At 43.6% G+C, this 12112-nt stretch overlaps 1 protein-coding gene across 2 annotated transcripts in view; it reads right to left on the reverse strand.

Moving 5' to 3' along the window:
* DLGAP4 (DLG associated protein 4) overlaps positions 1-12112 on the reverse strand; it is a 175323-nt gene that overhangs the window by 67498 nt on the left and 95713 nt on the right. For both annotated transcript variants that reach the window (XM_063455661.1, XM_063455660.1), the window contains exon 7: positions 1387-2185. In XM_063455661.1, the coding sequence (XP_063311731.1) occupies positions 1387-2185 (799 nt within the window). The remainder of the gene's footprint in view (positions 1-1386; positions 2186-12112) is intronic.

Here is a 12112-nt window from a genome sequence, read left to right on the forward strand (position 1 = left end):
GCAAAGTGAAATTCAAAATGTAGGCCAAAGTAGCTGATTTAGAAAAATTCTCCATGTCATTTGAGTGTTTACTTTGGCTACTTTGTCCTAACATTTAAAATTCACTTCTCGTTTTAGAGAATAACCCTGTTTAAGTTCACATCCTGAGTACTTTTATGATATGGCAGGAAATTACACGTACAATTTAATACTGCTCCCCCCAGACCTAAAAAATCATTTATAAATAATAGAAAGGGACAACATGTTCCTTACTCAATTTACCTTTAGACATAGCCTAATCTTCTGGGGGGGGGGAACCTTTCACATCAATATGGAATAAAGCTGTAAATAATTACCGGTAATTACCGTTTTATTTATACATTGCTTGAGAATTAATCTTTAATTTAATCTCTCTACTTTATTAGGACACTAATAAGTGAACTGCCGGGTATTTTGATCATTCAATAGCATATTAATTATGTATATGTTAAAATATATGCATTTTTATAAAGGGATATTACATCGTATGCATTGATGAGCTGTTCCAGGTGTTGACGCGGACTACATTATAGTTAAAATGTTATATAGAGCAATATGCAAGTCAATGGGAGGAGTTATATTGAGTAATAGGAGGAGTTATAGGAAGGTTTATATGAAGTAAGAGGAGGAGTTATAGGGAGTTTTTTTTTATGGAGTAGTAGAAGGAGTTATATGGGGGACACATGGAGTAATAGGATATGTTATAGAGAGGGTTAGATGAAGTAATTGTAAGAGTTTTAGGGAGGATTATATGAAGCAATGGAAGGAGTTTTAGGGAGGGTTATATGGAGCAAGGGAGGAGTTTTAGTTAGAGTTATATGAAGTAATATGAGGAGTTTTAGGGAGGGTTATATGGAGCAAGAAAGGAGTTTTAGGGAGGGTTATATGGAGCAAGAAAGGAGTTTTAGGGAGAGTTATATGAAGTAATAGGAGGAGTTATATAAAGCAAGAGGAGGAGTTATAGGGAGGGTTATATGGAATAACATGATATATTATAGGGAGGGTTAAATGGAGTGATAGGAAGAGTTATACAGATCAAAATTATGGCACAATAAAAAAGTGGTATACAACTGGGTAAACTGTAGAAACAGACATTATAAGAGAAAATGGGGGGTGTATTTATGCATTATGAATCTGTAAAAATAAAGAGTAGCTGAGTATTAAATACAATAACACTACAGGGAGGGTTGCAAGGAGAAATAGGATGAATTAGAGGAAAGTTGTATTAGGCGTGTGCATAGAGATAATGTATAATTGTACATATATATATATACACACACATACATACACAACAGGTTCTGCAAGCTCACAGCCTTGTAAGTGCTCCAGTGCTTTCTCCAGACACTGGCTTTGCTATTGTGCACTCACCGATGTGCCTAGGTAGTGTCCGGCTGGTGATGGGGAGGGGGGGAGACATTGACTGCAAGGAGGTTGTATCGTCGTCCTGGGAGCAGCCGGCCTGGATGGCACGGAGGTAGCTGTGGCTACGTGAACGGAAGTAATTGGGCAGATGGAGGTCAAATGCATCAGACCGGACTGGAACTGAATCCCCAAACATTGCCTGGACCAGAGGGTATCGGTTTTCCTCCTGTGGGTACCTCTCCCTCTGCTCCTCGGGTGCCTGGCACATAGAATATCGCTCCATCGGCTCTTCAGGCACCTGGCACAATGGGTATCGCTCCCTTTGTTCTTCGGGCAACTGGCATAGTGGGTATCGCTCCCTTGGTTCTTCAGGCACCTGGCACAATGGATATCTCTCCCTTGGTTCTTCAGGAACCTGGCACAGTGGGTATCGCTCCCTCTGTTCTTCAGGAACCTGACACAGTGGGTATCGCTCCCTCTGTTCTTCAGGAACCTGGCACACGGGGTATCGCTCCCTCTGTTCTTCAGGAACTTGACACAGTGGGTACCTCTCTCGCTGTTCTTCAGGAACCTGGCACAGTGGGTATCTCTCTCTCTGCTCCTCCACTGTCTGACAAAGCTGGTACCTTTCGCTCTGCTCTTCTTGGACCTGACATAGGGTATACCGCTCTATATCTTCTTCTGGAACCTGGCACAGTGCATACCGATCCCTTGGCTCCTCTGGCACCTGGCAGAGCTGGTATCGTTCTCTCTGCTCTTCTGCATCTGCTGTTTGGTATTGTAGGAGGCAGCGTGGTTCAGGATCCTGAATAAGCAGAAAATAATTAAGATAATTAGAAAATAAACATAACTCTGTTTCACACTCTGTTGTATCCTGCTATGAAGAATTTTTTTTCCAAGTCTGTCTTTTCCAAAACTCAAAATAAGCAGATAGCTGTCAAAATTTAAATATCTCTACCCCTTGGAAGTCCCTAGAAGATAAGGCAATCGTGACATGTTTGTACATTTCTATTTTGGGGTGATGTTGGTTGACCATCTGTTAAGGAAATTCTTTGGCCTGTAAAATGTAATAATAATTTTCCTCTTAAAATCTCCTAATTCCAATGATGGACGTTGATATTCCCACTCTTCTTTTTTGTGAAATTTAATTTCTTCTAAAAACAGAGGAATATTCTACATTCAACCACTTTCATTCAACCAGTCAGAAGGACCAAGCTTGACTAAATATTCAAACGATAAGACCTTGTATATAGGAATTGAAAAACATGGCACATTTGAGGACAGTGACAAACTAATTCCTTAACTGAATTAATATATTATTACAATTTTTTAAGAGTACTTAATAGAAAGAGTACTTAATACTTTGAGCATCAAAAAAGTGAAATGCGTCAGTCATTTATCCCCTTGCTTTTCCATTTTTGCATTATACTTTTTAATATATATTAATAAAAATGATTTAATCTAGCCCATGAGTTTGGGAGTCATTTTTTTTCTAACCTAGAAGGGATTGGTGCCTGTGTTTTTTTCTTCTTTCTTTTAAAGGTTACTCACATCTCTTCTTTATAAATGTTATAATACAATTAAATAATTCTAGTCACTAGAGGTATAGACTATTCCAGGTCTGCCAAATCCAGTAGCAAAGGGAATGAGGAGATGAAGACGCTGTGGTTTTTAGCAACATTTTTTGTTCCAAAATCATATTTTCTTTCATATACTTATTTTTTCACTTATGGTCTAAATCAAGCATGTCAAACTCAAAATCTAGCACAGGCCACATAAACAAAGTTTACGTTTATGTGGGCCGCAAAAAAAAAAACCCTTACATTTTCATAGATACGTAGGTTTATTTTGAAAAGTACAGTATAAAAAAAAACAGCATCCCCCTCTACTAAACCACAGCGCCCCCTATGCTAAATCACAGTCCCCCCCCTCTACTAAACCCAGCACCCCCATCCTAGCCAACAAGCAGACTCCACTCACATTCCCGCTACCAGTATGCAACTCCTCTGGCCTCTGGTATACCCCAAATGGCGCCGTCTGCACCCTGTGCCAAATCTGATCCTCCCGCTACTTCATGAAACCCTGTGAAGGTGGAGAACGTCGATGTCACGTCGGAATGTGACGTGGCGTGCATCGGTGCACCTCAAGGTACTCCACTGTCCAGTCGCAGCCAATGCAACACTGACCAACACATACACACACTCACTGATAGACACACACAGACACTGACAGACACACCCGCACTCACAGACAGACAGACACAAACAAGACACACACACACGGACACACACTCACTGACAGACACACACACACACTCACTGACAGACACACACACACTCACAGACAGACAGACACAAACAGACAGCCACACTCACACTCACTGACAGACAGACACACTCACACACACATACTCACTGACACACATTCTTGCACCCACATCATTTTCTTTATTGCTCGCTACCTTTGGGAGCTGATGTGGGGCCTCTCCCTGGGGTCCAGTGGGGATCTTCTATCTGCTCCTCACTGCTCCCTCGCGCGCAGTTTAGTTTTAATTATGTCATATTCCGGCGCCCGGCTACACTACAGACGTCGCTCGCAAGGGAGCAGTGAGGAGCTGGAACACTGAGCTCCCTCGCTGGCCCTCCTCCCTGGCCGGGTAAATGTTAGCAGAGTAGGCAGTTGCAATGTGGGGAAAGCAGATGCCTACTCTGCTTTAACACCAGCATGTACTCGCTGCTCATCGGGCCGCAAAGATGTCCATTGTCATGACATGCTTGGTGTAAATCATTGATTTTATTAATTAAATTACACGTTTAGAGTTAGCAAAACTTAAATTAAAATGTAAAAAGTAGCTGCGTTTTTAAAACTCTTGAACACCGTTGTTACTATTTTTGTTCTTAAAGTTTTAAATTATTTTGTATATATATATTTCTTCACTGATCTGCAGGTATGCCCCTACTCTGTCTTTTCGCTCTGCCCATGACCTTCTCCTGTATGCTGCTCGCACCCATACGGCCAACTCACGCTTGCAGGACTTCTCGCGGGTGGCTCCTTTCCTTTGGAATAGCCTGCCTACGACCATCAAGCTTTCCCCTAGTCTTCAATCATTTAAAAAGTGCCTCAAAACCCATCTCTTTAGGAAAAATGATGGCCTCCCAGAGTAACCTCTACCTCCCATTCCTGTCCCTTGCTCTCTCCTAAAGGGCAGCACTCTACTCTCTCCTCCAGCTCTGCTTAACTCCACCTTGTTTGATTGCTTCCTCCTGTCCTGTTGGGTCTTTACGCCCCACCTCCTATAGACTGTAAGCTTGCTTGAGCAGGGCCCTATTCAACCAATCGTTCCTGTTTTTGTAATTGTCTCATTTATTGTTAAATCTCCCCCTTTGATAACATTGTAAAGCACTACGGAATATGTTGGCACTATATAAATACCAGTAATAATAATGTGTGAATTTTCCAATATGCGATGATATATTAACAGCAGCTTCTAGTTCTACTTCCAAAGAGGTAAACTCATGACCTTCCACTTTTGTGCTTTGTCCAAAATAACAGATTTATTACCATATGATTTACTGGCACTATTGTATTTGGCAGGAATCTGTTGTCTTAATTGGACCATAATTTGGTAATTAAGGACTCAATTTAATATTGCTGGATAAGCTTTCCAAATGACTTATTTATTTTTGGATAAACATTTCATTCTTTTTTCAAGATGTTAAAATATCAAAAATATAATATATAAAACAACATATCAATATATTGAAAACTATTAAAAATGTTTTAACATTTTTAAAAAGTTCAATATTCTTCATAATAATAAATAATTTTAAACGTTTATCCAAAAATATTAAATAATTTATAAAGCTTCTATAAAAATGAAGAAGCTGGGTTTCTAGCGCTTGCAGTGTGGTGTAAAACACAGCTCAAACAACCCAAATCTGGTCAGAGTTGGATGTGTTCATAGAATGTAGGGAGCAGCTTCATGAGAAATCCTCAGATGTGGCCAAGTATGTAATAAGATAAGATGAAATTAGGACTATTTAGTGTAGTAGGACTTAATATTGTTTAATTTTTTTTTATTTTTTTTTATTAATTCTTTATTTTTGGTGCAGGTTTGCAGGCAAAAATATACACCGTTTTTAAGACTTTTGAAACATATGTTACATTTAAGGCGGTACATAGTTAAACATTGTGCATATAATCAGTCAACGTGGTATGTTGCACTTTTTGTAGGTTTTGGTGGTCTGTCAGGTTGTATCGATATGGGTGCTATGTGGGTATGACCCCCCGCTATGCACGCGATCGAGTGGATAACGTGCCGTTGAGGTGTATGTGTATTGAGGCTCCATGTGGTTTTGCAAGGGGGTTGGTAGTCGTGTTTCTGGTGGAGCTGGTCCGTGAGCTGGTTGCTATTGATTCGTCATCTTCTATGTGAGTCCCTTTAGTTTCCAGTCAGTCCCTCTCTGGCGTGTCTGGTAGTAAGGGAGGGGGGGGGAGTGTCCTGAGCTTTGTGTGTGCGTTGTGTGTGTGTCCTTGGGGTTGGTCGGTTGTATTAGGTGCCTATTTGAGTGTATTTTTGGATGTCTGAAATTAAGTATAAAGTGTGGAACTTAAAACGTAAAACATTAAACATTTAGTAGCTTTAAGCTAATAGAGTTCTCAAGAATGTCTCTGCGGCTTGGGTTATTAGGGTACGCTGGTCTATTCAAGTTTTTGGTCTTCCAGTTCTCCTGTGTTCAGTGGTGGATGTGTCTGAGTCAGTATCCGTGAGGAGCTGCATGTCCAGTGGTCCTTGGACTGGGCTCTGCTGCGGTTGTATGTCCAGGGCTGTTAGGAGCGCAGGAGTGTCGGCTGGGTCTGTGGCTTTATAATATTTCTCTCCCTTGGTGATCCATATAGTTTGCGGTGTCGCCCATCTGTACGTCAGGCCTGCCTTCTGCAGAGCTTGTGTGAGGGGTTGCATGGCTTTGCGCCACTGTAGTGTGGCTCTACTGAGATCTTGAAAAAAGGATATTTTACAGTTCTCAAAGCCGTATGGTGACTTTCCTTTCATCGCCGCTAACAGGGCTAATTTGTTGGACATCGTTTGGCACCTGAGGATGATGTCTCTCGGCGCGGTTGCAGGAGCCTTGGGGGATTTTGCTATTCGGTACGCCCCATCAAATGAGAAGTATTTAGCCTCTTTGGCTGGGAGTAGTGATGCCACTAACCTTCTTATGAAGTGCGGTAGCTCCTCCAGGGGTATGTTTTCGGCTATTCCCCTTAGCTTTATGTTCTTCCTCCTGCTCCTGTCGTCGAGTATTAACAGGTGTCTGTTCGTTTCTGCTTGTTGAGTCTGTATGTGTTGCACCCTGTCGCTCAATTCTTTAAGTCCTTTTTGCAGGTCTGTCACATTGTGCTCAGTGGCTTGTGTGCGGCCCTGGACTGACTGTACCTCCATTTTGAGGGCCTCCAGATCTGCCTCCCACATCCTTCTGAGGTTATTTTGGAGACCGGTTAACATTTCTTGCAGCTCCCGTTTGGTCGCCGGTGAGTCTGCGTTTTCCGGGCTAGGAGTACCCTTGTCCGACACGGTAGGGCTTTTCTGTGTGGTCTTGCTAGCTGTCCGTACCGGTGAGAGGGGGTGCTCCCGGGCAGGTGAGGGCTCCCGTAATAACGGGGTTTTTACTAATGCCGGTTGCTGCAGCATGTAGCTGATGTCGTGTTGCGGCTTGGCTGCGGGCGCAGTTTGTCTTTGGGATTTTCTCCCCATGTCGCCCGTTAGCAGGTTCAGGTAGTCGGGATCGGGGTCGTCCCAGTCTAGGTCTAGTGGGCCTCCGAAGACTGCTGGAGTGTGCCGGATGGCGCGGTAGGCCTTGGTGCCGCGGGTCTGGATTTTCTTGCCCGGGGTATGTAAAAAAGGCATCGGCGGAATCAGGGTGGCGTGCTGTGGCAATATTTGTCACTCTTTCGTCGAGTTTCCCCAGGATGGTGGAGATATTAGCTGGATTCTATGAATCAGCGCACGGAGCTCAGAAAATGGCGTCTAGTCGGTTGTGCTGTCAGGCTCCGCCCCCTGTTTAATTTTTTTTAAATGATTACACTTACAGTTTATAGAGCTAACAGTAAGCTCATAGGCGTGCAACGCCTATTGTATAAGGGTGTGCACCCTAAAGCACAAACACACATGCCACGTATATATATATATATATATATATATATATATATATATATATACACACACACACACACACATACACATACACACACATATACTGCTGTGTGTGTGTGTAGGCACTGTGTGTGAAGGCGCTGTGTGTGTAAGGGCAATGTGTGTGTGAGGACGCTGTGTGTGTAATGACGCTGTATGTGTGTGTAAGGGTGCTGTGTGTGTGAAGGCGTTGTGTGTGTGTAAAGGCACTGTGTGTGTGTGTGAAGGCGCTGTGTGTGAGGGCACTGTATGTGTGTGTAAGGGTGCTGTATTTGTGTGTAAGGGTGCTGTATTTGTGTGTAAGGGTGCTGTGTGTGAGAAGGCGTTGTGTGTGTGTGTGAAGGCGCTGTGTGTGTGTGAGCGCGCTGTGTGTGTAAGGGTGCTGTATGTGTGTGTAAGGGTGCTGTGTGTAAGGGTGCTGTGTGTGTGTGTAAGGGTGCTGTGTGTGTGAGGGTGCTGTTAGTGTGTATGTGTGAGGGTGATGTGTGTGTGTGTGAGGGTGCTGTTAGTGTGTGTAAGGGTGATGTGTGTGTGAGGGTGATGTGTGTGTGTGTGTGTAAGGGTGCTGTGTGTGTGAGGTATAGAGGTATAGAGGTGTGTGTGAGGGTGCTGTGTGTGTAGATGCTGTGTGTGGGGGGGTGCTGTTTGTGTGCTGTATGTGTGAGGGTGCTGTGTGTGTGTGCTGTATGTTTGGGGGATTGTGTGTATTGTGTGGGGGCCGTTTAGTAATTATCCCCCCTCCCTTCTTACCTTATGTAGGGAGGGGGGACCTTGCTGCTGCTGCCTTCCCTGGTGGTCCAGTGGAGAGTGAACTCTAGCCTGCGGTGCTAGAGTTCACTCTCGCGAGATCTGAGCGTTGCCACGGCAACGCTCAGATCACGCGAGAGGAACCCGGCGGAGCTGCTGGCAAGAGCTCCGCTGGTCCTCTCCTGCCTCCCTCCCTGCATGTGGGTCGGTGAGGGGAGGCTTAGAGCAGAGCCGGCGCTCGGATAGCGCCGGCTCTGCATGAGCCGACAGGGGGGATCCTGAGATCTCCCCTGCCGGTCTCAATACATAAACGTGCCGCGGGGTTTAAGGTGTGCCTAGGCACACCCGGCACACCCCGTGCGCACGCCTATGAGTAAGCTCTACCGCTGGGCACTAGGCAGTAAAGTAACACTAACGCGTTTCACCATATTAGTTGGGCTTTATCAAAGTGGGCTTTATCACATTTATCACAACTCATGTGGTGAAACGTGTTAGTGTTACGTTTATTGTTTTATGTATTTTTAAAGAGAAAATCTAGTGATTTCCTTATATTAGTGGACCATTCTGTCTTGTTCCTGATATTTGGACACCATATTCCTTGGCGGGCAGTGTGCCTCCCACGCTTTGATGATTGAACAAAAAAACAAAACCTTTTTGCTCCATATTTTTGAGTACATATCCAATGATTTATTTGTACTATTCAACCTCAGTGTGCACTATATTTTATTATGTTTTAATCCACATAGTATTAATGTGAGGACTACTACCACCTACATATCCAAAGGTGGGGATTATACCATTTCATGTCATCTAGTAGTAGCCATCTCTGGACTCCATAAAATGTTACTGCATATATTTATATACTATTCTCCACACCTAAGATACTGAATATACTACACTATACACTAATATTTATTTCCATTTCTATTGCACCAATTCCTATTGGATCAAGTGATATACCTCATATCCTTAGTCAGGGATTATACCGCCATGGCGGACAGATGTAGAGATTATCCAACAATATAAAATCGAGGCCAAACTTAGCTCCCAATTTAATAGTCCTTTTAGGCTTAACATCGCCTTTACTGCTATGTTATTATTATTATTATAAATTTTATTTATAAAGTGCCAACAAGTTCCGTAGCGCTGTACAATGGGTGGACTAACAGACACGTATTTGTAACCAGACAATTTGGACGCACAGGAACAGAGGGATTGAGGGCCCAGCTTAATGAGCTTACATGCTAGAGGGAGTGGGGTAAAGTGACACAAAAGGTAAGGGTAGAGTAGAAAAGTAGGTTGCTAGGATAATATTCATTATATGATTCAAAGCAACAGGACTGACGTCAGAAATTTTGGAACCCCTTACAAAACTGTCGGCAAGGCGCCCCACTGATATACTCCCAAACAGGCGTGCAGACACACACACACACACACACACACTTATAAATACACACGAACCAGACAAACAAAAGCATGGCGAAATATATGTTTTATAATATCTAGCCACCCTCCTGTTTACTTACCTTTTTCTGCAGGAGGGTAGTTTGCCTGGGATTCGGGGGAAAAATGCTAGAGCAGGTCTACAGCTCCATTTGAAGTCCCATGTGGCATATGATATCCCATCCTCCCACAACTAATGCATGGTAATACAAGGGTTGCTGTCAATGAGCTCAGGTAAGTCAGTGGGAGATCTTTAATGCAGTCAGGTTGAGGGACAGATTTCTGTATTCTGTATTGAATAGCGTTAAAGAGTCCCTGTGGGCCGTTAACATCAATCATGGGAGGGCTTTCAAGGGGGAAAGAGGGGCCTCCTGATCCAGTAGTATGGAAGTGCTCACAAGATGGTTGCGGGCTGCAGTTAAAAACTGTTATTATGAAAAATAACCAAGGCAGAGGTGAGCTGGGATATCTGTTTTCACAATTCTGAAAGAGTGAGGCAGCAGGCAGTAATTGTGCAGGGCCTTTGCTAGCCTAGCACTGTGTGGGTATGTGCTTGGGGACAGATCTTTGTTAAAGGACCACGATAATGCCAGGAAAACAAACTCGTTTTCCTGGCACTATAGTGTTAATAGGTCCCCCCCACCCTCAGGGTCCCCATCCCGCCGGGCTCTAGGGGGAGGAAGGGGTTAAAGGCTTATCTTTCTCCAGCGCTCGGCGCTGGGGACTCTCCTCCCTCTTCAGCCAAATGCGCATGTGCGGCAAGAGCCGCACGCGCATTCAGTCAGTCCATAGGAAAGCATTCTCAATGCTTTCCTATGGAAGCTGGCGTCTTCTCACTGTGAAAATCACAGTGAGAAGTGCGGAAGCGCTTATAGCGGCTGTCAATGAGACAGCCACTAGAGGCTGGATTAACCTATATAAAAACATAGCAGTTTCTCTGAAACTGCTATGTTTACAGCAGGCAGGGTTAACCCTAGATGGACCTGGCACCCAGACCACTTCATTAAGCTGAAGTGGTCTGGGTGCCTATAGTGGTCCTTTAATGTTCCATCACACTGTACAGGTTATTCTAATGGATGTTGCAAAGATGGATAATGAAATACTTTGAAACTCCAGCAGCCTCCATAGATCACATTTATATATTGCATGTTGATCATAAGTAGGACCATCCACACTGAGATCTGTAAGTCTCACAAATAATGCCAATCCTTTATACCTGCTCACCAGGCCAAGAATTGGCAGCCATCACCGATTGTGTCCCTGTTATGTCCCACATTATTTGTTAATACTAAAGCTGTTAATTTGGGACAATATCTTGTGCTCCTGTCGAGTAATGCATGTGCAAATGATCAATGCTAGTGGCATGCAAGTTGCCAGATAAAGTACAAAATAGTAGACTTGGGCACGGTGAAAACATTTGGTTTCTCTGAATTGATTTGTAAGAAAAAAAACTAAAAAAAAATTGTTGGCCATGCAAACATTTTGGGTAAAATGATTAAGATGGGTTGGCATGTCCACTTCCCAGTGAACACCCTATTGAAAGCCTGCCCTCCCATCCCAATACAACTCCAATATGTTTTCAAATTTAGACAGGCTAGAGAGGTGGTGGGTTTTAATATGAAATTCTATGGAAGTTAAAAGTAACTAATACCGGAACACAGGTAAATTCAAAACAGTAGACAAGCTGTACTTAGGATGCCAGGATTTAGCATTATTATTATTATTATTATTTTATTATTTATATAGCGCCAACAAATTCCGTAGCGCTGTACAATGGGTGGACTAACAGACACATAATTGAGATCAGACCACTGGACGTACAGGAACAGAGGGGGTTGAGGGCCCTGCTCAATGAGCTTACATGCTAGAGGGAGTGGGGTAGTGACACAAACGGGTTAAAGTAGGGGAATTAAATAGTTTGTTAGAGAAGGGTTTATTGAGTGCTTGGTAGGTCATTTTTGACAGTTGCAGGAAAGGAGTCATGGGGTGGGGGATGAGAAGCCTGCTGACAGTTTAATTGATACGCTTTAACGAAGAAGTGAGTTTTCAAAGATTTTTTGAAGGAGTGGAGGCTGGGTGAAAGTCTGATTGAGGAGGGAAGGGAGTTCCACAGAATAGGTGCAGCCCTAGAGAAGTCTTGAAGGCGAGCGTCAGAGGTGGGGATCCGGGCAGAGGATAGGCGTAGGTCTTGGGATGAGCGCAGGGGTCTCGACGGGACATACTTGTGTATGAGGGAGGATAGGTATGTTGGAGCAGCATTATGTAGGGATTTGTAAGCAAGTGACAGAATTTTGAATTGGGCCCTATATCTAACTGGAAGCCAATGCAGGGACTGACAGAGCGTGGAGGCGT

This window comes from Pelobates fuscus, chromosome 5, assembly GCF_036172605.1.
Source record: "Pelobates fuscus isolate aPelFus1 chromosome 5, aPelFus1.pri, whole genome shotgun sequence".
NCBI classification, from domain to species: Eukaryota; Metazoa; Chordata; class Amphibia; order Anura; family Pelobatidae; genus Pelobates; species Pelobates fuscus.